The sequence below is a fragment of the Nansenia antarctica genome (genome assembly GCF_963989245.1).
Source record: "Nansenia antarctica genome assembly, chromosome: 7".
Lineage (NCBI taxonomy): Eukaryota > Metazoa > Chordata > Actinopteri > Argentiniformes > Microstomatidae > Nansenia > Nansenia antarctica.
In genome coordinates this window covers 44,123,002-44,148,238 of record NC_137677.1, presented here as the reverse complement: position 1 = coordinate 44,148,238, position 25,237 = coordinate 44,123,002, and the positions used below count along the sequence as shown (strand labels likewise).

General features: G+C 44.7%; 2 protein-coding genes across 2 annotated transcripts in view; both read left to right on the top strand.

Moving 5' to 3' along the window:
- Window positions 1-25,237, top strand: part of LOC308161836 (collagen alpha-3(VI) chain-like) — a gene marked incomplete at its 5' end in the record, with an annotated part of 83,796 nt that overhangs the window by 9,293 nt on the left and 49,266 nt on the right. The window lies entirely within an intron of this gene.
- LOC308161841 (collagen alpha-3(VI) chain-like) lies at window positions 5,566-25,231 on the top strand (the record flags this gene model as incomplete). Its single annotated transcript, XM_080535919.1, has 13 exons — window positions 5,566-5,866; window positions 7,122-7,721; window positions 7,868-8,464; window positions 8,610-9,209; window positions 9,380-9,979; window positions 10,116-10,712; window positions 10,860-11,423; window positions 11,635-12,246; window positions 12,393-12,989; window positions 13,135-13,734; window positions 13,910-14,488; window positions 22,965-23,115; window positions 25,228-25,231. 13 exons carry the CDS (start codon window positions 5,566-5,568, stop codon window positions 25,229-25,231), a joined length of 6,402 nt encoding a protein of 2,133 aa, XP_080392045.1.

Below are 25,237 nucleotides of genomic sequence, written 5' to 3'. Positions count from 1 at the left end.
CGCTGTTAGAAGCCTGAGGCACAAGGGAGGAAGACCCAGGAACACAGGGGCAGCTCTCCAGTATGTCAGGGACAGTGTTCTCGCTGCCTCCGAAGGGAGCAGGCGTCTAGAGGGAGTTCCTCAGGTGCTGTTTTTGTTAACTGGTGGCGAGTCCAACGATGATGTCACAGCTGCTGCGGCCGACCTGAAACATCTTGGCGTTCTCTCTTTTGCCATCGGGATGAAACATGTTAGGGAGGAGGAGCTGCAGAGCATCGCCTACTCCTCTAGGTTTCTCTTCAACCTACCAGTCTTTGGTGAACTCCTGTCCATACAGCCGGAGATCCTGGCATTTGTCCAATCAAAAATGGGGGTTGAGCCCCCTACTATTGTTGGTAAGAACTGCCCGATTCGCAGTCAAGAATCAAGTTTAGCTTACCCCCCCCCCCCCCCCTCGCAACTATTGGTCTCGAATAGTTTGAAGACGTATGAAATTGCACTTTCCTTTGATGAAAATCACTGGATCAGTTTCATTTCCCTCAAACTGCCTGCTTTGACTAGAGGCCAGTATCTTTGAATGGTTATGCTGTCCCTAAATAGTCATCCGCCTGATTATTGTAAACAACACACCGGAGATGGTGGTGGGAGAGTTATGTTATGTTTGGCTCTAAGAAATTGGCATATACTTTCCTGTTCGACTCTTGTTACATATTGGAAAGCCTTTTTCTGCTTATTTTGACATGAAGAAATGTAACTTTTTTCTTGGCCTTTCAGCTTGAGCTCTTCCTTGAGCCAATGATACCTACTGCACATCATTGACATGTATTGTGTTTATACTTTCATTATACACTCCTCTCTTCCCACCTTCATGGAAGAAGAGTGATCTTACATGTCTTGTTTTTTTCAGAGACATTTACACATTTATTTATAAACTTTCTTAAATGTTTGGACATTTAAGACCCTTTTACCCTTGTGTCTGACCCTTGTCTTTCTCTCACATTTCTTTCCAGTTTCTTTGCATGGATTTATAAACATGGTTAGAAGAATTGGCTGTATTCCTAGAGCTTTTGTCTAAGATTGAGAATATTCTAACCATGATTTGCATTATTTTGGTCTATACATACAGTAGGTGTATAGTACACCACGTGGTAACACTTTATGTAAAGCCAATAGGTGTGATTAAGTATAAGGCTTCTTAAGCACATAGAGACTTCTTAGAATGTTAAAGGCATCATTAGAAAAAATGCCATATAAACACATATTGACACTAATGATAAGGCATTAGATGCAAATGCTCATACATGAAAGTCATAATGTATAGCCTACCTTTTGGCTTTATATTAAGTTTTAATCAACATTTGATTGATTTTATCATTAAATATGTCTTTCAATGTTTTTCTTAGTTGAATTAGATGCTGCACAGAGAGACATAGTGTTCTTGTTGGATGGGTCTGATGATACTAGGAGTGGATTCCCAGCGATGCGTGACTTTGTTCAGAGAGTGGTGGAGAATCTCAGTCTTGGGGAGAACAAAGACCGTGTTTCTGTGGTCCAGTACAGCAGAGACCCTGAGGTCCATTTCTATCTGAACACATTCCCTGAAAAACAAGGTGTTCTCAGTTCCATTCGAAGCCTGCAGCACAAAGGAGGTAGACCCCTCAACACCGGGGCGGCTCTTAACTATGTGAAGGACAATGTCTTTACTGCCTCCTCTGGAAGCAGACGCCAAGAGGGCGTCCCTCAGATACTGATTCTGCTGAGTGGGGGGCGATCTCGGGATGATGTTGGGGCTGCTGCTGCTGCTTTGAAACAGATGAAAGTTGTCCCATTCAGTATTGGTTCCAGAGACGCAGACATACTAGAGCTCCAGATGATTGCACATATGCCTTCCTATGCTCTCTCTGTCCCTCGGTTCAACGACCTTGAAAGTGTTCAACAGCGACTTCTGTCGTTTGTAAAAAGAGTACCTCGTCAGCCAAAACTATTGGCTACACCTATACTGCCAGGTAAGGCGTTTACATTTCTCTGGGTCTCTTTGCCTACACCTTTGAAACATAATATTTAAGGTTTTGTGTGTCTTGTTCTTCTTGAAAATAACTGAATGTCTCCCTGCCTTATTCAGTACATTCATAATATTACATAGGCATCTTTATACATGACTGTATTGGTCCGTTTTTCACTACTAGTTCAAGTAACAAATAATAGGCTACACAATCTCTGTTGAGCAGTATCCCAGAGTATTGAATCACATTCCTATGCATCTCTAGATAAAACGAAAAATGAATCCAAGCGGGATGTAGTGTTTCTACTGGACGGCTCTGATGATACTCGCAATGGATTTGAGGCCATGCGTGAATTTGTTCAGAGAGGAGTGGAGAACCTCAATGTGGGAGGAAACAAAGACCGTGTGTCTGTGGTTCAGTACAGTAGAGATCAAGAAGTTCATTTCTATCTGAAGACTTACAACACAAAGGAAGAAATTCTTAACAATGTTAGAGTCTTGAGGCACAAAGGAGGTAGACCCCTCAACACCGGGGCAGCACTCCAGTATGTGAGGGACAATGTCTTTACTGCCTCCTCTGGAAGCAGACGCCAAGAGGGCGTCCCTCAGATACTGATTCTGCTGAGTGGCGGGCGGTCCAGTGATGATGTCAGAAATGCCGTCACAAACCTGAAAGGAATTGGTGTGATGGCATTAACGGTTGGAATAAAGAATGCTGATGCACTTGAGCTTCAAACCATATCACATGAACCCAGCTATGCTTTCTCGGCTCCAACTTTTTATGATCTCCAAAACGTTCAAAAGCAAGTGTTCTCTGCCCTTGAGAGAGTTGAAATATCCACTAGCTTGCCAACATTAATGGGTAAGACAACAGAATTACATCTGATACAATGACAGCAGTTATACTGTAGCAAGTTAAAGGAGTTTTGTATAATGTATTTCACTACACAAAGACAGGCAATATTTGGTGTGTAATTCCCTATGTGTATAATTTGTAGACTCTTTTTTCATGAGTATTAACCCATTTCATGACTGCTTATGATTGCAGCAGATGATGACAGGAGGGACATTGTATTTTTACTTGATGGCTCTGATGATACCAGGAGGAGGTTCCCAGATATCCAAGACTTTGTTCAGAGAGTGGTGGAGAAAATTGATGTAGCCATGAACAAAGATCGTGTGTCTGTGGTACAGTACAGTGACACAGCAGAAGTCAATTTCAAGTTGAACTCACACTCAACAAAAGATGACGTTCTTGATGCTATCAGAGGCCTTAGCCACAAAGGAGGAAGCCCCCTCAACACTGGGGCAGCCCTCATGTACGTGAGAGACAATGTCTTCACTGCCTCTTCTGGAAGCAGACGTTTGGAAAGAGTTCCCCAGCTACTGATTCTGCTGAGTGGGGGGAGGTCCAGTGATGACATACGAATGCCTGTCACAAAGCTGAAAGACTCGGGGGTCATTTCAATCACTGTGGGCACTGGGGACGCTGACACACTAGAACTACAAACCATATCCCATGAGCCTAATTACGCCCTCTCTATCACTGATTATGACGACCTGCCCACTATTCAGCAGGAACTGTTGTCATTGGTTAAGGAAGCGTCTCACCAGCCTGAGACAACTGTTCCTACTAGAAGTTTTGGTAAGACCTGGCCATTTTTTATTTTCATGTAAAGTGTGATTGAATATGCTGTATTTCACCTTAATACCATGTCTATAGATATTTTATTTATTGATAATGTTTTATGTTATCAATGACTTTGATGGCACTGCAGCTGCTTTTCTGTCCCCTCCTTTCCTGTGCCTCTGCAACTTCTCTTTGCCTTCATTTCAGATTCTGACAGGAAGGATGTAGTATTCCTTATTGATGGATCTGGTGACTCTAGAAGTGGTTTTGAGGCAATCCGTGGCTTTGCAGAGAAAATAGTGGAGAGTCTCAATGTGGGGGAGAATGGGGATCGCGTGGCCTTTGTTCAGTACAGCCGAGACCCCACAGCGAATTTCTATCTAAACTCCTACTCCTCTACAAATGATGTGCTCACTTCCATAAGATCCATGAGACACAAAGTGGGCAGACCTCTCAATACTGGTGCAGCGCTGCAGTTTGTCAGAGACAATGTCTTCACTGCTTCAGCTGGAGGAAGGGGTGCAGAGGGTGTGCCTCAGTATCTGTTCCTCTTCAGTGGTGGGAGATCTGGTGATGATGTAAGAGGGGTGGCACAGTCACTGAGAGGGAATGGAATTAGAACCCTCATCCTTGGAACGCAGAATGCTGATACTCTGGAATTACAGACCATAGCTTTTACACCCCGCCACTCTTTTTCAATGAACAACTTTAACGACCTGGGCAGCATGTACGCTAAAGCGATAGGTGTAATGAGTGGTGTCCCGGAAACACCTACATTTCCAACTGCTATCGGTAAGGTTGTTATTATTTATCACTGAAATAGTGATAAATACATAATGTCACCCACACATTGGGAGTTAGAAAATCACAGAGATTATTACAGTGAGATAGTAGTATATTGTGATGCTATCTGAGCATGTACAAAGAGAAATACCTATTGGTTGTGAAATGTTTATTTTTTCCCATTTCAGACATGCCCACTATCTTGAAATCAGATATCCAGAGGATGGATATCACATTTCTCCTTGATGGGTCTGATGATATGCAAGCTGGTGCCCAATCACTTCGTGATTTTGTCGGCAAATTTGTTGAACATCTAGATGTTGGGCCAAACAAAACACAAGTTGCTGTGGTCCAATACAGTACTGAGCCCACCACTAACTTCTTCCTAAATACATACTCATCGAAGAGTAATGTCATGACAGGGATACACAATGTCAGGCTTAAAGGAGGAAGGCCCCTGAAAACTGGGCAAGCTCTTGAGTATGTAAAGAACAACATCTTTACTGCCTCTGCTGGGAGCAGAGCACAAGAGGGCGTCCCTCAGATACTGATTCTGCTGAGTGGTGGAAAGTCTCAAGATGATGCTCTGGCAGCATCAGAGAGACTGAGGGAAGCTGGAATTGTGATGTTCAGTGTTGGGGTCAATAACGCAGATAGAGTGGAGATGCAGAGCCTTGCATATAGTCCAAACCAGGCATACCTGCTCAAGGAGTTTTCTGACCTCACCCTTATTACACAACAGTTGCTTTCTGCAGTTGCTTCTCACAAAGATACAGTACATCCAGGCGAGGTGCTAGGTGAGTGACACAGGGCATAATATTAACTCTGTTTCACAGAGAATCACAATCTCTTCATAGAATTAGTTCATTTTATTACAGAGGCATTGCCCACTGACTCGATATATTTTAATTTACACAAGGGCAGGTTGTGTAAGCTTTAAATTGAGAGATTATGACTATTAAAAAATATATTTACATGTTTATGAATTAACTGAAAAAATATGTAACTAATGCGTGATGTATGTGTCTCATGATAGATGTGCACATTTTGCTAATGTGGAATCATTTTGATCCTAGTTAAAGGTCCGAGTGTGAAGAGAGACATTGTTTTCCTCCTTGATGGATCTGATGATGTCAGGAGTAGATTTTCAGCAATAAGAGAGTTTGTTGCAATGGTGGTGGAACATTTTGACTTGGACCAGGGAAAAGATCAAGTTGCTGTTGTGCAGTACAGCAACAATGCAGCAGTGAACTTCAACCTGAATACTCATAAGACCAGAGACGATGTGCTCACATCCATCAGAGGACTGAGACCCAAGGGCGGAAGGCCTCAGTATACTGGCACAGCCCTCCAGTTTGTGAAGGACCATGTTTTCACTCCTAGTGCTGGGAGTCGACACCACCAGGGGGCCCTTCAGATCCTTGTGCTGCTGGCTGGTGGCAGGTCTCGGGACTCTCCTCGAGGTCCTGCAGGTGCACTACAGTCATCAGGGGTTATAACATTTGCAATTGGGTCAAGAATGACTGACTCAGTACAAATGCAGGCAATTTCGTCAAATCCAAATTATGCTTACTCTGTCACGGATTTTGCAAATCTTCAGAACATTCATCAAAGTTTGTTGACACGTCTAGCTCAAGTGAGACCAACGGACGCAACTCGAGTTGGTAAGAAATTCAATAGGTGGTTTTAGTTGTTTATTTTTATGATCATTCTGACTAATAGCATTATTTTAATAAGAGTTAAACACTGTAGATGTTAGGACACTTGCCGTAAATTACTCGAATTGCATTTATCTGCATGAAGTAGGCTTATAGCTGATTTCATATATAAAATATTTTTTTCAACAGTGGAAAGTGATGACAGTAGAAGAGATATAGTATTTTTGATGGATGGATCAGACAATACAAGAAATGGATTCCCTGCTATTCGAGATTTCCTCCACAAAGTAATTGAAAGTCTCAACGTGGCACAAAATAATGACAGAGTTTCAGTGGTCCAATTCAGCAATGTGGCAGTGGCAAATTTCTATTTGAATTCTTTTCTGAGAAAGGAAGACGTGTTGAACTCTGTGAGGGGGCTGTCACACAAAGGCGGCAGACCGCTCAACACAGGGGCAGCTCTGACATTTGTAAAAGAAAATGTGTTCACAACATCCTCTGGGAGCAGACACTCAGAAGGTGTGAAACAAATACTCATTCTCCTTAGTAGTGGACGGTCCAAAGACAATGTAGATACACAGGCATCTGCTCTCAAGGAGCTTGGGATCTTGGTGTTTGGAATTGGAACAAAGGGCTCTGATAGCAGAGAATTGCGGAAGATATCCTCTGAACCTAGTCATGCTCTCTCAGTGTCTGAATTCACTGACCTCCCCAATGTCAAAGAGCAGCTACTTTCTGCCATGAGCACAGCACTTATACAGGGCACACCCATGACACCAACAGTAATAGGTAAGACAATTACGTAACACTTTACACTGAACTGTACACTGAACTTATAGTTATATTGTACTAACAATATGTAACAGAGTGAAGTAAACCTAAAATAACTTATTTTCATTTCCATTGAAGCCTTTCATAATGATTCCATTTTAGATGTATAGCTCTGTAGTAATGTTAGCCAGTATAAGTATGGGGAAAGGGGTGATTCCTATGTGACCAAATATTTTTCCTGTATGTATCGCATGCAGCATATAATATATGCTCTCTTTCAAACATTAATATTCCGTAGTTGAGCATCGGGGTCCCAGGAGGGATGTTGTGTTCTTGCTGGATGGATCTGATGCCACTAGGAATGGATTCCCAGCTATGCGGGACTTTGTCCAAAGAGTAGTGGAGACACTCAATGTGGATGTGAACAAAGATCGAGTCTCAGTGGTTCAGTACAGCAGAGATCCAACTGCACAATTCTATCTGAACACATACACAACAAAGGGAGAGATTCTTGACACTGTCAGAGGTCTGAGGCACAAAGGCGGGAGACCCCTCAACACTGGGGCAGCTCTTCAGTATGTGAGGGACAATGTCTTCACTGCGTCTGCTGGAAGTAGGCGCTTGGAAGGTGTTTCACAGATTCTGATACTGCTGAGTGGTGGAAGGTCCTTTGACAATGTTGACAAACCAGCCTCTGCTCTGAAGGAGCTGGGGGTCTTGGTCTATGGAATTGGAACAAGGAGCTCTGATAGCAGAGAATTGCAGAGGATATCACATGATCCCAGTTATGCTCTGTCTGTGTCTGACTTCACTGACCTTCCCAGTGTCCAACAGCAACTTCTGTCCTCAATGGAGGCAGTGGGAATTGAAGTTACTCCAGAATCAACAACAGTGTTAGGTATGTCTAATCATATTACCGCCGATCATGTCATGAATACAGACAGCAACAAATCAGTTGGGCCTTGAACACTATTGGGTGTTAGACTTTCATTGGGCCTTTAACACCACATTTATTTCATTGATATAATCTCTGTGTTTTCTCAGTTGATCTTGACACCGCCAGAAAGGATGTGGTATTCCTTCTGGATGGTTCTGACAGCACAAGGAATGGATTCCCAGCAATGCGTGACTTTGTTCAGAGAGTGGTGGAGAAACTCAATGTGGAGGAGAACAAAGACCGTGTTTCTGTGGTTCAGTACAGTAGAGATCAAGAAGTCCATTTCTATCTGAACACTTACAACACAAAGGAGGAAATTCTTGACACTGTTAGAGGCTTGAGGCACAAAGGAGGTAGACCCCTCAACACCGGGGCAGCTCTCCAGTACGTGAGGGACAATGTCTTTACTGCCTCCTCTGGAAGCAGACGCCAAGAGGGCGTCCCTCAGTTACTGATTCTGCTGAGTGGCGGGCAGTCAAGTGATAATGTTGAAACTCCAGCCTCTGCCCTCAAACAGAGTGGCGTCTTGATATTTGGCATTGGAACCAGAAATTCCAGCAGAGAGGTTGAAAAGATTGCCACTGATCCTAGTTATGCCCAATCTGTGTCTGAATTCTCTGACCTCCCCACTGTCCAGCAGCAGTTTTTCTCCTCGCTAAAAACTGGACTTGTTGAGGTGACACCCACAACCCCGACAGTCATAGGTAAGCTTATATGGATAATCCTTTAGGCATTTCTGAAATGTCTCTTCGGATATGAAAGAAAAGTAAAATAACACATATATTTCAGACTCAGGTTCAATGAAAAAATGTTGACATAATTTTCTCTTTTTACTTCTAATACTCCTAGTGGAGCAAAGAACCGCCAGAAAGGATGTGGTATTCCTTCTGGATGGTTCTGACAGCACAAGGAATGGATTCCCAGCAATGCGTGACTTTGTTCAGAGAGTGGTGGAGAAACTCAATGTGGAGGAGAACAAAGACCGTGTGTCTGTGGTTCAGTACAGTAGAGATCAACAAGTCAATTTCTATCTGAACACTTACAACACAAAGGAGGACATTCTTGACACTGTTAGAGGCTTGAGGCACAAAGGAGGTAGACCCCTCAACACCGGGGCAGCACTCCAGTACGTGAGGGACAATGTCTTTACTGCCTCCTCTGGAAGCAGACGCCAAGAGGGCGTCCCTCAGATACTGATTGTGCTGAGTGGTGGAAGGTCCTTTGACAATGTAGATACACCGGCATCTGCTCTCAAGGAGCTTGGGGTCTTGGTGTTTGGAATTGGAACAAGGGGCTCTGATAGCAGAGAATTGCAAAAGATATCCTCTGAACCTAGTCTTGCTCTCTCAGTGTCTGAATTCACTGACCTCCCCAATGTCCAAGAGCAGCTACTTTCTGCCATGAGCACAGTCGGTGTACAGGGCACACGCACAACACCGACATTAATAGGTAAGACAATTACGTAAAACTTTAGACTGTCCTTATTAGAGTGTAATTACATATGTAATTAAAAGTCTAACCAATATTGGAAAAACGTCTAGTCATCATAATTTAGTCGTTTTTTCCTGTCTGTAGCATATGCAGTATGTAATATTACTCTCTTTCGAACTTTGATATAGTTGAGCGTCGAGCTCCCAAGAGGGATGTTGTGTTCTTGCTGGATGGATCTGATGCCACTAGGAATGGATTCCCAGCTATGCGGGACTTTGTCCAAAGAGTTGTAGAGACACTCAATGTGGATGTGAACAAAGATCGAGTCTCAGTGGTTCAGTACAGCAGAGATCCAACTGCACAATTCTATCTGAACAGATACACAACAAAGGGAGAGATTCTTGACACAGTCAGAGTTCTGAGGCACAAAGGCGGGAGACCCCTCAACACTGGGGCAGCTCTTCAGTATGTGAGGGACAATGTCTTCAATGCGTCTGCTGGAAGTAGGCGCCAGGAAGGTGTTCCACAGATTCTGATACTGCTGAGTGGTGGAAGGTCCTTTGACAATGTTGACAAACCAGCCTTTGCTCTGAAGGAGCTCGGGGTCTTGGTCTTTGGAATTGGAACAAGGAGCTCTGATAGCAGAGAATTGCAGAGGATATCACACAATCCCAGTTATGCTCTGTCTGTGTCTGACTTCACTGACCTTCCCAGTGTCCAACAGCAACTCCTGTCCTCAGTGGAGGCAGTGGAACGTGAAGTTACTCTAGAATCAACAACAGTGTTAGGTATGTCTAATCATATCATGTCATGAATACAGACAGCAACAAATCAGTTGGGCCTTGAACACTATTGTGTGTTAGACATTAATTTGGCCTTTAACACCACATTTATTTCATTGATATGATCTCTCTGTTTTCTCAGTTGATCATGACACAGCCAGAAAGGATGTGGTATTCCTTCTGGATGGTTCTGATGGCACAAGGAATGGATTCCCAGCTATGCGTGACTTTGTTCAGAAAGTGGTGGAGATACTTAATGTGGAGGACAACAAAGACCGTGTTTCTGTGGTTCAGTACAGTAGAGATCAAGAAGTCCATTTCTATCTGAACACTTACAACACAAAGGAGGAAGTTCTTGACACTATTACAGGCCTCAGGCACAAAGGAGGTAGACCCCTCAACACCGGGGCAGCTCTCCAGTACGTGAGGGACAATGTCTTTACTGCCTCCTCTGGAAGCAGACGCCAAGAGGGCGTCCCTCAGTTACTGATTCTGCTGAGTGGCGGGCAGTCCAGTGATAATGTTGAAACACCAGCCTCTGCCCTCAAAAAGAGTGGCGTCTTGATATTTGGTATTGGAACCAGAAATTCCAGCAGAGAGGTTGAAAAGATTGCCACTGATCCTAGTTATGCCCAATCTGTGTCTGAATTTTCTATCCTCCCCACTGTTCAGCAGCAGTTTTTCTCCTCACTAAAAACTGGACTTCTTGAGGTGACAACCACAACCCCGACAGTCATAGGTAAGCTTATGTGGATAAACCGTTTGGCATTTCTGAAATATCTCTTGGGATATGTAAGAAAAATAAAACAACACACATATATTTCAGACTCAGGTTCAATGAAAACTATTTGACATGATTTTCTCTTTTTACTTCTAATACTCCTAGTGGAGCAAAGAACCGCCAGAAAGGATGTGGTATTCCTTCTGGATGGTTCTGACAGCACAAGGAATGGATTCCCAGCAATGCGTGACTTTGTTCAGAGAGTGGTGGAGAAACTCAATGTGGAGGAGAACAAAGACCGTGTGTCTGTGGTTCAGTACAGTAGAGATCAACAAGTAAATTTCTATCTGAACACTTACAGCACAAAGGAGGACATTCTTGATAGTGTTAGAGGCTTGAGGCACAAAGGAGGAAGACCCCTCAACACCGGGGCAGCACTCCAGTACGTGAGGGACAATGTCTTTACTGCCTCCTCTGGAAGCAGACGCCAAGAGGGAGTCCCTCAGATACTGATTGTGCTGAGTGGTGGAAGGTCCTTTGACAATGTAGATACACCGGCATCTGCTCTCAAGGAGCTTGGGGTCTTGGTGTTTGGAATCGGAACAAGGGGCTCTGATAGCAGAGAATTGCAAAAGATATCCTCTGAACCTAGTCTTGCTCTCTCAGTGTCTGAATTCACTGACCTCCCCAATATCCAAGAGCAGCTACTTTCTGCCGTGAGCACAGTCGGTGTACAGGGCACACGCACAACACCAACATTATTAGGTAAGACAATTACGTAATACTTTAGTCTGTCTTTATTATCATGTAATTACACATGTCATTAAAAGTCTAACCTATATTGGAAAAACGTACAGTCTTGATAATTTAGTAGCTGTTTCCTGTCTATACCATATGCAGCATGTAATATTACTCTCTTTCGAACTTTGATATTCTGTAGTTGAGCATCGGGCTCCCAGGAGGGATGTTGTGTTCTTGCTGGATGGATCTGATGCCACTAGGAATGGATTCCCAGCAATGCGGGATTTTGTCCAAAGAGTAGTGGAGACACTCAATGTGGATGTGAACAAAGATCGAGTCTCAGTGGTTCAATACAGCAGAGATCCAACCGCACAATTCTATCTGAACACATACACAACAAAGGGAGAGATTCTTGACACTGTCAGAGGTCTGAAGCACAAAGGCGGGAGACCCCTCAACACTGGGGCAGCTCTTCAGTATGTGAGGGACAATGTCTTCACTGCGTCTGCTGGAAGTAGGCGCTTGGAAGGTGTTCCACAGATTCTGATACTGCTGAGTGGTGGAAGGTCCTTTGACAATGTTGACAAACCAGCCTCTGCTCTGAAGGAGCTTGGGGTCTTGGTCTACGGAATTGGAACAAGGAGCTCTGATAGCAGAGAATTGCAGAGGATATCACATGATCCCAGTTATGCTCTGTCTGTGTCTGACTTCACTGACCTTCCCAGTGTCCAACAGCAACTCCTGTCCTCAGTGGAGGCAGTGGGAATTGAAATTACTCCAGAAGGTACTCCAGTATCAACAACAGTGCTAGGTATGTCTAATCATATTACCGCCGATCATGTCATGAATACAGACAGCAACAAATCACTTGGGCCTTGAACACTATTAGGTGTTAGACTTTCATTGGGCCTTTAACACCACATTTATTTCATTGATATAATCTCTGTGTTTTCTCAGTTGATCTTGACACCGCCAGAAAGGATGTGGTATTCCTTCTGGATGGTTCTGATGGCACAAGGAATGGATTCCCAGCAATGCGTGACTTTGTTCAGAGAGTGGTGGAGAAACTCAATGTGGAGGAGAACAAAGACCGTGTGTCTGTGGTTCAGTACAGTAGAGATCAAGAAGTCCATTTCTATCTGAACACTTACAACACAAAGGAGGAAATTCTTGACACTCTTACAGGCCTCAGGCACAAAGGAGGTAGACCCCTCAACACCGGGGCAGCTCTCCAGTACGTGAGGGACAATGTCTTTACTGCCTCCTCTGGAAGCAGACGCCAAGAGGGCGTCCCTCAGTTACTGATTCTGCTGAGTGGCGGGCAGTCCAGTGATAATGTTGAAACTCCAGCCTCTGCCCTCAAACAGAGTGGCGTCTTGATATTTGGCATTGGAACCAGAAATTCCAGCAGAGAGGTTGAAAAGATTGCCACTGATCCTAGTTATGCCCAATCTGTGTCTGAATTCTCTGACCTCCCCACTGTCCAGCAGCAGTTTTTCTCCTCGCTAAAAACTGGACTTGTTGAGGTGACACCCACAACCCCGACAGTCATAGGTAAGCTTATATGGATAATCCTTTAGGCATTTCTGAAATGTCTCTTCGGATATGTAAGAAAAGTAAAATAACACATATATTTTAGACTCAGGTTCAATGAAAAAATGTTGACATAATTTTCTCTTTTTACTTCTAATACTCCTAGTGGAGCAAAGAACTGCCAGAAAGGATGTGGTATTCCTTCTGGATGGTTCTGATGGCACAAGGAATGGATTCCCAGCAATGCGTGACTTTGTTCAGAGAGTGGTGGAGAAACTCAATGTGGAGGAGAACAAAGACCGTGTGTCTGTGGTTCAGTACAGTAGAGATCAACAAGTCGATTTCTATCTGAACACTTACAACACAAAGGAGGACATTCTTGACACTGTTAGAGGCTTGAGGCACAAAGGAGGTAGACCCCTCAACACCGGGGCAGCACTCCAGTACGTGAGGGACAATGTCTTTACTGCCTCCTCTGGAAGCAGACGCCAAGAGGGCGTCCCTCAGATACTGATTGTGCTGAGTGGTGGAAGGTCCTTTGACAATGTAGATACACCGGCATCTGCTCTCAAGGAGCTTGGGGTCTTGGTGTTTGGAATCGGAACAAGGGCCTCTGATAGCAGAGAATTGCAAAAGATATCCTCTGAACCTAGTCTTGCTCTCTCAGTGTCTGAATTCACTGACCTCCCCAATGTCCAAGACCAGCTACTTTCTGCCATGAGCACAGTCGGTGTACAGGGCACACGCACAACACCGACATTAATAGGTAAGACAATTCCGTAACACTTTAGACTGTCCTCATTATCGTGTAATTACACATGTAATTAAAAGTCTAACCAATATTGGAAAAACGTACAGTCTTGATAATTTAGTAGCTGTTTCCTGTCTATACCATATGCAGCATGTAATATTACTCTCTTTCGAACTTTGATATTTTGTAGTTGAGCATCGGGCTCCCAGGAGGGATGTTGTGTTCTTGCTGGATGGATCTGATGCCACTAGGAATGGATTCCCAGCTATGCGGGACTTTGTCCAAAGAGTAGTGGAGACACTCAATGTGGATGTGAACAAAGATCGAGTCTCAGTGGTTCAGTACAGCAGAGATCCAACCGCACAATTCTATCTGAACACATACACAACAAAGGGAGAGATTCTTGACACTGTCAGAGGTCTGAGGCACAAAGGCGGGAGACCCCTCAACACTGGGGCAGCTCTTCAGTATGTGAGGGACAATGTCTTCACTGCGTCTGCTGGAAGTAGGCGCTTGGAAGGTGTTCCACAGATTCTGATACTGCTGAGTGGTGGAAGGTCCTTTGACAATGTTGACAAACCAGCCTCTGCTCTGAAGGAGCTGGGGGTCTTGGTCTATGGAATTGGAACAAGGAGCTCTGATAGCAGAGAATTGCAGAGGATATCCCATGATCCCAGTTATGCTCTGTCTGTGTCTGACTTCACTGACCTTCCCAGTGTCCAACAGCAACTCCTGTCCTCAGTGGAGGCAGTGGGAATTACTCCAGAAGGTACTCCAGAATCAACAACAGTGTTAGGTATGTCTAATCATATTACTGTCCATCATGTCATGAATAATGACAGCAACAAATCAGTTGGGCCTTGAACACTATTGGGTGTTAGACTTTCATTGGGCCTTTAACACCACATTTATTTCATTGATATAATCTCTGTGTTTTCTCAGTTGATCTTGACACCGCCAGAAAGGATGTGGTATTCCTTCTGGATGGTTCTGATGGCACAAGGAATGGATTCCCAGCAATGCGTGACTTTGTTCAGAGAGTGGTGGAGAAACTCAATGTGGAGGACAACAAAGACCGTGTTTCTGTGGTTCAGTACAGTAGAGATCAAGAAGTCCATTTCTATCTGAACAGTTACAACACAAAGGAGGAAATTCTTGACACTCTTACACGCCTCAGGCACAAAGGAGGTAGACCCCTCAACACCGGGGCAGCTCTCCAGTACGTGAGGGACAATGTCTTTACTGCCTCCTCTGGAAGCAGACGCCAAGAGGGTGTCCCTCAGTTACTGATTCTGCTGAGTGGTGGGCGGTCCAGTGATAATGTTGAAACTCCAGCCTCTGCCCTCAAACAGAGTGGCGTCTTGATATTTGGCATTGGAACCCGAAATTCCAGCAAAGAGGTTGAAAAGATTGCCACTGATCCTAGTTATGCCCAATCTGTGTCTGAATTCTCTGACCTCCCCACTGTCCAGCAGCAGTTTTTCTCCTCGCTAAAAACTGGACTTGTTGAGGTGACACCCACAACCCCGACAGTCATAGGTAAGCTTATATAGATAATCCTTTAGGCATTTCTGAAATATCTCTTGGGATATGTAAGAAAAGTAAAATAACACATATATTTCAGACTCAGGTTCAATGAAAAAATGTTGACATTTTCTCTTTTTACTTCTAATACTCCTAGTGGAGCAAAGAACCGCCAGAAAGGATGTGGTATTCCTTCTGGATGGTTCTGACGGCACAAGGAATGGATTCCCAGCAATGCGTGACTTTGTTCAGAGAGTGGTGGAGAAACTCAATGTGGAGGAGAACAAAGACCGTGTGTCTGTGGTTCAGTACAGTAGAGATCAACAAGTCGATTTCTATCTGAACACTTACAACACAAAGGAGGACATTCTTGACACTGTTAGAGGCTTGAGGCACAAAGGAGGTAGACCCCTCAACACCGGGGCAGCACTCCAGTACGTGAGGGACAATGTCTTTACTGCCTCCTCTGGAAGCAGACGCCAAGAGGGCGTCCCTCAGATACTGATTGTGCTGAGTGGTGGAAGGTCCTTTGACAATGTAGATACACCGGCATCTGCTCTCAAAGAGCTTGGGGTCTTGGTGTTTGGAATCGGAACAAGGGGCTCTGATAGCAGAGAATTGCAAAAGATATCCTCTGAACCTAGTCTTGCTCTCTCAGTGTCTGAATTCACTGACCTCCCCAATGTCCAAGAGCAGCTACTTTCTGCCATGAGCACAGTCGGTGTACAGGGCACACGCACAACACCGATATTAATAGGTAAGACAATTACGTAACACTTTAGACTGTCCTCATTATCGTGTAATTACACATGTAATTAAAAGTCTAACCAATATTGGAAAAACGTACAGTCTTGATAATTTAGTAGCTTTTTCCTCTCTGTACCATATGCAGCATGTAATATTGCTCTCTTTCAAACATTAATATTCCGTAGTTGAGCATCGGGGTCCCAGGAGGGATGTTGTGTTCTTGCTGGATGGATCTGATGCCACTAGGAATGGATTCCCAGCTATGCGGGACTTTGTCCAAAGAGTAGTGGAGACACTCAATGTGGATGTGAACAAAGATCGAGTCTCAGTGGTTCAGTACAGCAGAGATCCAACTGCACAATTCTATCTGAACACATACACAACAAAGGGAGAGATTCTTGACACTGTCAGAGGTCTGAGGCACAAAGGCGGGAGACCCCTCAACACTGGGGCAGCTCTTCAGTATGTGAGGGACAATGTCTTCACTGCGTCTGCTGGAAGTAGGCGCTTGGAAGGTGTTCCACAGATTCTGATACTGCTGAGTGGTGGAAGGTCCTTTGACAATGTTGACAAACCAGCCTCTGCTCTGAAGGAGCTGGGGGTCTTGGTCTATGGAATTGGAACAAGGAGCTCTGATAGCAGAGAATTGCAGAGGATATCCCATGATCCCAGTTATGCTCTGTCTGTGTCTGACTTCACTGACCTTCCCAGTGTCCAACAGCAACTCCTGTCCTCAGTGGAGGCAGTGGGAATTACTCCAGAAGGTACTCCAGAATCAACAACAGTGTTAGGTATGTCTAATCATATTACTGTCCATCATGTCATGAATAATGACAGCAACAAATCAGTTGGGCCTTGAACACTATTGGGTGTTAGACTTTCATTGGGCCTTTAACACCACATTTATTTCATTGATATAATCTCTGTGTTTTCTCAGTTGATCTTGACACCGCCAGAAAGGATGTGGTATTCCTTCTGGATGGTTCTGACGGCACAAGGAATGGATTCCCAGCAATGCGTGACTTTGTTCAGAGAGTGGTGGAGAAACTCAATGTGGAGGACAACAAAGACCGTGTTTCTGTGGTTCAGTACAGTAGAGATCAAGAAGTCCATTTCTATCTGAACACTTACAACACAAAGGAGGAAATTCTTGACACTCTTACACGCCTCAGGCACAAAGGAGGTAGACCCCTCAACACCGGGGCAGCTCTCCAGTACGTGAGGGACAATGTCTTTACTGCCTCCTCTGGAAGCAGACGCCAAGAGGGCGTCCCTCAGTTACTGATTCTGCTGAGTGGTGGGCGGTCCAGTGATAATGTTGAAACTCCAGCCTCTGCCCTCAAACAGAGTGGCGTCTTGATATTTGGCATTGGAACCCGAAATTCCAGCAAAGAGGTTGAAAAGATTGCCACTGATCCTAGTTATGCCCAATCTGTGTCTGAATTCTCTGACCTCCCCACTGTCCAGCAGCAGTTTTTCTCCTCGCTAAAAACTGGACTTGTTGAGGTGACACCCACAACCCCGACAGTCATAGGTAAGCTTATATAGATAATCCTTTAGGCATTTCTGAAATATCTCTTGGGATATGTAAGAAAAGTAAAATAACACATATATTTCAGACTCAGGTTCAATGAAAAAATGTTGACATTTTCTCTTTTTACTTCTAATACTCCTAGTGGAGCAAAGAACCGCCAGAAAGGATGTGGTATTCCTTCTGGATGGTTCTGACGGCACAAGGAATGGATTCCCAGCAATGCGTGACTTTGTTCAGAGAGTGGTGGAGAAACTCAATGTGGAGGAGAACAAAGACCGTGTGTCTGTGGTTCAGTACAGTAGAGATCAACAAGTCGATTTCTATCTGAACACTTACAGCACAAAGGAGGACATTCTTGACACTGTTAGAGGCTTGAGGCACAAAGGAGGTAGACCCCTCAACACCGGGGCAGCACTCCAGTACGTGAGGGACAATGTCTTTACTGCCTCCTCTGGAAGCAGACGCCAAGAGGCAGTCCCTCAGATACTGATTGTGCTGAGTGGTGGAAGGTCCTTTGACAATGTAGATACACCGGCATCTGCTCTCAAGGAGCTTGGGGTCTTGGTGTTTGGAATCGGAACAAGGGGCTCTGATAGCAGAGAATTGCAAAAGATATCCTCTGAACCTAGTCTTGCTCTCTCAGTGTCTGAATTCACTGACCTCCCCAATATCCAAGAGCAGCTACTTTCTGCCGTGAGCACAGTCGGTGTACAGGGCACACGCACAACACCAACATTAATAGGTAAGACAATTACGTAACACTTTAGACTGTCTTTATTATCATGTAATTACACATGTCATTAAAAGTCTAACCAATATTGGAAAAACGTACAGTCTTGATAATTTAGTAGCTGTTTCCTGTCTATACCATATGCAGCATGTATTACTCTCTTTCGAACTTTGATATTCTGTAGTTGAGCATCGGGCTCCCAGGAGGGATGTTGTGTTCTTGCTGGATGGATCTGATGCCACTAGGAATGGATTCCCAGCAATGCGGGATTTTGTCCAAAGAGTAGTGGAGACACTCAATGTGGATGTGAACAAAGATCGAGTCTCAGTGGTTCAATACAGCAGAGATCCAACCGCACAATTCTATCTGAACACATACACAACAAAACAGGAAATTCTTGATACTCTTACAGGCCTCAGGCACAAAGGAGGTAGACCCCTCAACACCGGGGCAGCTCTCCAGTACGTGAGGGACAATGTCTTTACTGCCTCCTCTGGAAGCAGACGCCAAGAGGGCGTCCCTCAGATACTAATCCTGCTGAGTGGCGGGAAGTCCAGTGATAACGTTGAAACTCCAGCCTCTGCCCTCAAACAGAGTGGCGTCTTGATATTTGGCATTGGAACCAGAAATTCCAGCAGAGAGGTTGAAAAGATTGCCACTGATCCTAGTTATGCCCAATCTGTGTCTGAATTCTCTGACCTCCCCACTGTCCAGCAGCAGTTTTTCTCCTCGCTAAAAACTGGACTTGTTGAGGTGACACCCACAACCCCGACAGTCATAGGTAAGCTTATATGGATAATCCTTTAGGCATTTCTGAAATGTCTCTTCGAAAATGTAAGAAATGTAAAAGAACACATATATTTCAGACTCAGGTTCAATGAAAAAATGTTGACATAATTTTCTCTTTTTACTTCTAATACTCCTAGTGGAGCAAAGAACTGCCAGAAAGGATGTGGTATTCCTTCTGGATGGTTCTGACAGCACAAGGAATGGATTCCCAGCAATGCGTGACTTTGTTCAGAGAGTGGTGGAGAAACTCAATGTGGAGGAGAACAAAGACCGTGTGTCTGTGGTTCAGTACAGTAGAGATCAACAAGTCGATTTCTATCTGAACACTTACAACACAAAGGAGGACATTCTTGACACTGTTAGAGGCTTGAGGCACAAAGGAGGTAGACCCCTCAACACCGGGGCAGCACTCCAGTACGTGAGGGACAATGTCTTTACTGCCTCCTCTGGAAGCAGACGCCAAGAGGGCGTCCCTCAGATACTGATTGTGCTGAGTGGTGGAAGGTCCTTTGACAATGTAGATACACCGGCATCTGCTCTCAAGGAGCTTGGGGTCTTGGTGTTTGGAATCGGAACAAGGGGCTCTGATAGCAGAGAATTGCAAAAGATATCCTCTGAACCTAGTCTTGCTCTCTCAGTGTCTGAATTCACTGACCTCCCCAATGTCCAAGAGCAGCTACTTTCTGCCATGAGCACAGTCGGTGTACAGGGCACACGCACAACACCGACATTAATAGGTAAGACAATTACGTAACACTTTAGACTGTCCTCATTATCGTGTAATTACACATGTAATTAAAAGTCTAACCAATATTGGAAAAACGTACAGTCTTGATAATTTAGTAGCTGTTTCCTGTCTATACCATATGCAGCATGTAATATTACTCTCTTTCGAACTTTGATATTCTGTAGTTGAGCATCTTGCTCCCAGGAGGGATGTTGTGTTCTTGCTGGATGGATCTGATGCCACTAGGAATGGATTCCCAGCTATGCGGGACTTTGTCCAAAGAGTAGTGGAGACACTCAATGTGGATGTGAACAAAGATCGAGTCTCAGTGGTTCAGTACAGCAGAGATCCAACCGCACAATTCTATCTGAACACATACACAACAAAGGGAGAGATTCTTGACACTGTCAGAGGTCTGAGGCACAAAGGCGGGAGACCCCTCAACACTGGGGCAGCTCTTCAGTATGTGAGGGACAATGTCTTCACTGCGTCTGCTGGAAGTAGGCGCTTGGAAGGTGTTCCACAGATTCTGATACTGCTGAGTGGTGGAAGGTCCTTTGACAATGTTGACAAACCAGCCTCTGCTCTGAAGGAGCTTGGGGTCTTGGTCTACGGAATTGGAACAAGGAGCTCTGATAGCAGAGAATTGCAGAGGATATCCCATGATCCCAGTTATGCTCTGTCTGTGTCTGACTTCACTGACCTTCCCAGTGTCCAACAGCAACTCCTGTCCTCAGTGGAGGCAGTGGGAATTGAAGTTACTCCAGAATCAACAACAGTGTTAGGTATGTCTAATCATATTACCGCCGATCATGTCATGAATACTGACAGCAACAAATCAGTTGGGCCTTGAACACTATTGGGTGTTAGACTTTCATTGGGCCTTTAACACCACATTTATTTCATTGATATAATCTCTGTGTTTTCTCAGTTGATCTTGACACCGCCAGAAAGGATGTGGTATTCCTTCTGGATGGTTCTGACAGCACAAGGAATGGATTCCCAGCTATGCGTGACTTTGTTCAGAGAGTGGTGGAGAAACTCAATGTGGAGGACAACAAAGACCGTGTGTCTGTGGTTCAGTACAGTAGAGATCAAGAAGTCCATTTCTATCTGAACACTTACAACACAAAGGAGGAAATTCTTGACACTCTTACAGGCCTCAGGCACAAAGGAGGTAGACCCCTCAACACCGGGGCAGCTCTCCAGTACGTGAGGGACAATGTCTTTACTGCCTCCTCTGGAAGCAGACGCCAAGAGGGCGTCCCTCAGTTACTGATTCTGCTGAGTGGCGGGCAGTCAAGTGATAATGTTGAAACTCCAGCCTCTGCCCTCAAACAGAGTGGCGTCTTGATATTTGGCATTGGAACCAGAAATTCCAGCAGAGAGGTTGAAAAGATTGCCACTGATCCTAGTTATGCCCAATCTGTGTCTGAATTCTCTGACCTCCCTACTGTCCAGCAGCAGTTTTTCTCCTCGCTAAAAACTGGACTTGTTGAGGTGACACCCACAACCCCGACAGTCATAGGTAAGCTTATATGGATATTCCTTTAGGCATTTCTGAAATGTCTCTTCGGATATGTAAGAAAAGTAAAATAACACATATATTTCAGACTCAGGTTCAATGAAAAAATGTTGACATAATTTTCTCTTTTTACTTCTAATACTCCTAGTGGAGCAAAGAACCGCCAGAAAGGATGTGGTATTCCTTCTGGATGGTTCTGACGGCACAAGGAATGGATTCCCAGCAATGCGTGACTTTGTTCAGAGAGTGGTGGAGAAACTCAATGTGGAGGAGAACAAAGACCGTGTGTCTGTGGTTCAGTACAGTAGAGATCAACAAGTCAATTTCTATCTGAACACTTACAACACAAAGGAGGACATTCTTGACCTTGTTAGAGGCTTGAGGCACAAAGGAGGTAGACCCCTCAACACCGGGGCAGCACTCCAGTACGTGAGGGACAATGTCTTTACTGCCTCCTCTGGAAGCAGACGCCAAGAGGGCGTCCCTCAGATACTGATTGTGCTGAGTGGTGGAAGGTCCTTTGACAATGTAGATACACCGGCATCTGCTCTCAAGGAGCTTGGGGTCTTGGTGTTTGGAATCGGAACAAGGGGCTCTGATAGCAGAGAATTGCAAAAGATATCCTCTGAACCTAGTCTTGCTCTCTCAGTGTCTGAATTCACTGACCTCCCCAATGTCCAAGAGCAGCTACTTTCTGCCATGAGCACAGTCGGTGTACAGGGCACACGCACAACACCGACATTAATAGGTAAGACAATTACGTAACACTTTAGACTGTCCTCATTATCGTGTAATTACACATGTAATTAAAAGTCTAACCAATATTGGAAAAACGTACAGTCTTGATAATTTAGTAGCTGTTTCCTGTCTATACCATATGCAGCATGTAATATTACTCTCTTTCGAACTTTGATATTCTGTAGTTGAGCATCGTGCTCCCAGGAGGGATGTTGTGTTCTTGCTGGATGGATCTGATGCCACTAGGAATGGATTCCCAGCTATGCGGGACTTTGTCCAAAGAGTAGTGGAGACACTCAATGTGGATGTGAACAAAGATCGAGTCTCAGTGGTTCAGTACAGCAGAGATCCAACCGCACAATTCTATCTGAACACATACACAACAAAGGGAGAGATTCTTGACACTGTCAGAGGTCTGAGGCACAAAGGCGGGAGACCCCTCAACACTGGGGCAGCTCTTCAGTATGTGAGGGACAATGTCTTCACTGCGTCTGCTGGAAGTAGGCGCTTGGAAGGTGTTCCACAGATTCTGATACTGCTGAGTGGTGGAAGGTCCTTTGACAATGTTGACAAACCAGCCTCTGCTCTGAAGGAGCTGGGGGTCTTGATCTATGGAATTGGAACAAGGAGCTCTGATAGCAGAGAATTGCAGAGGATATCCCATGATCCCAGTTATGCTCTGTCTGTGTCTGACTTCACTGACCTTCCCAGTGTCCAACAGCAACTCCTGTCCTCAGTGGAGGCAGTGGGAATTGAAGTTACTCCAGAATCAACAACAGTGTTAGGTATGTCTAATCATATTACCGCCGATCATGTCATGAATACAGACAGCAACAAATCAGTTGGGCCTTGAACACTATTGGGTGTTAGACTTTCATTGGGCCTTTAACACCACATTTATTTCATTGATATAATCTCTGTGTTTTCTCAGTTGATCTTGACACAGCCAGAAAGGATGTGGTGTTCCTTCTGGATGGTTCTGACGGCACAAGGAATGGATTCCCAGCAATGCGTGACTTTGTTCAGAGAGTGGTGGAGAAACTCAATGTGGAGGAGAACAAAGACCGTGTGTCTGTGGTTCAGTACAGTAGAGATCAACAAGTCCATTTCTATCTGAACACTTACAACACAAAGGAGGAAATTCTTGACACTCTTACAGGCCTCAGGCACAAAGGAGGTAGACCCCTCAACACCGGGGCAGCTCTCCAGTACGTGAGGGACAATGTCTTTACTGCCTCCTCTGGAAGCAGACGCCAAGAGGGCGTCCCTCAGTTACTGATTCTGCTGAGTGGCGGGCAGTCAAGTGATAATGTTGAAACTCCAGCCTCTGCCCTCAAACAGAGTGGCGTCTTGATATTTGGCATTGGAACCAGAAATTCCAGCAGAGAGGTTGAAAAGATTGCCACTGATCCTAGTTATGCCCAATCTGTGTCTGAATTCTCTGACCTCCCCACTGTCCAGCAGCAGTTTTTCTCCTCATTAAAAACTGGACTTGTTGAGGTGACACCCACAACCCCGACAGTCATAGGTAAGCTTATATGGATAATCCTTTAGGCATTTCTGAAATGTCTCTTCGGATATGTAAGAAAAGTAAAATAACACATATATTTCAGACTCAGGTTCAATGAAAAAATGTTGACATAATTTTCTCTTTTTACTTCTAATACTCCTAGTGGAGCAAAGAACCGCCAGAAAGGATGTGGTATTCCTTCTGGATGGTTCTGACAGCACAAGGAATGGATTCCCAGCAATGCGTGACTTTGTTCAGAGAGTGGTGGAGAAACTCAATGTGGAGGAGAACAAAGACCGTGTGTCTGTGGTTCAGTACAGTAGAGATCAACAAGTCGATTTCTATCTGAACACTTACAACACAAAGGAGGACATTCTTGACCTTGTTAGAGGCTTGAGGCACAAAGGAGGTAGACCCCTCAACACCGGGGCAGCACTCCAGTACGTGAGGGACAATGTCTTTACTGCCTCCTCTGGAAGCAGACGCCAAGAGGGCGTCCCTCAGATACTGATTGTGCTGAGTGGTGGAAGGTCCTTTGACAATGTAAATACACCGGCATCTGCTCTCAAGGAGCTTGGGGTCTTGGTGTTTGGAATCGGAACAAGGGGCTCTGATAGCAGAGAATTGCAAAAGATATCCTCTGAACCTAGTCTTGCTCTCTCAGTGTCTGAATTCACTGACCTCCCCAATGTCCAAGAGCAGCTACTTTCTGCCATGAGCACAGTCGGTGTACAGGGCACACGCACAACACCGACATTAATAGGTAAGACAATTAAGTAACACTTTAGACTGTCCTCATTATCGTGTAATTACACATCTAATTAAATGTCTAACCAATATTGGAAAAACGTACAGTCTTAATAATTTAGTAGCTGTTTCCTGTCTATACCATATGCAGCATGTAATATTACTCTCTTTCGAACTTTGATATTCTATAGTTGAGCATCGTGCTCCCAGGAGGGATGTTGTGTTCTTGCTGGATGGATCTGATGCCACTAGGAATGGATTCCCAGCTATGCGGGACTTTGTCCAAAGAGTAGTGGAGACACTCAATGTGGATGTGAACAAAGATCGAGTCTCAGTGGTTCAGTACAGCAGAGATCCAACCGCACAATTCTATCTGAACACATACACAACAAAGGGAGAGATTCTTGACACTGTCAGAGGTCTGAGGCACAAAGGCGGGAGACCCCTCAACACTGGGGCAGCTCTTCAGTATGTGAGGGACAATGTCTTCACTGCGTCTGCTGGAAGTAGGCGCTTGGAAGGTGTTCCACAGATTCTGATACTGCTGAGTGGTGGAAGGTCCTTTGACAATGTTGACAAACCAGCCTCTGCTCTGAAGGAGCTGGGGGTCTTGATCTATGGAATTGGAACAAGGAGCTCTGATAGCAGAGAATTGCAGAGGATATCCCATGATCCCAGTTATGCTCTGTCTGTGTCTGACTTCACTGACCTTCCCAGTGTCCAACAGCAACTCCTGTCCTCAGTGGAGGCAGTGGGAATTGAAGTTACTCCAGAATCAACAACAGTGTTAGGTATGTCTAATCATATTACCGCCGATCATGTCATGAATACAGACAGCAACAAATCAGTTGGGCCTTGAACACTATTGGGTGTTAGACTTTCATTGGGCCTTTAACACCACATTTATTTCATTGATATAATCTCTGTGTTTTCTCAGTTGATCTTGA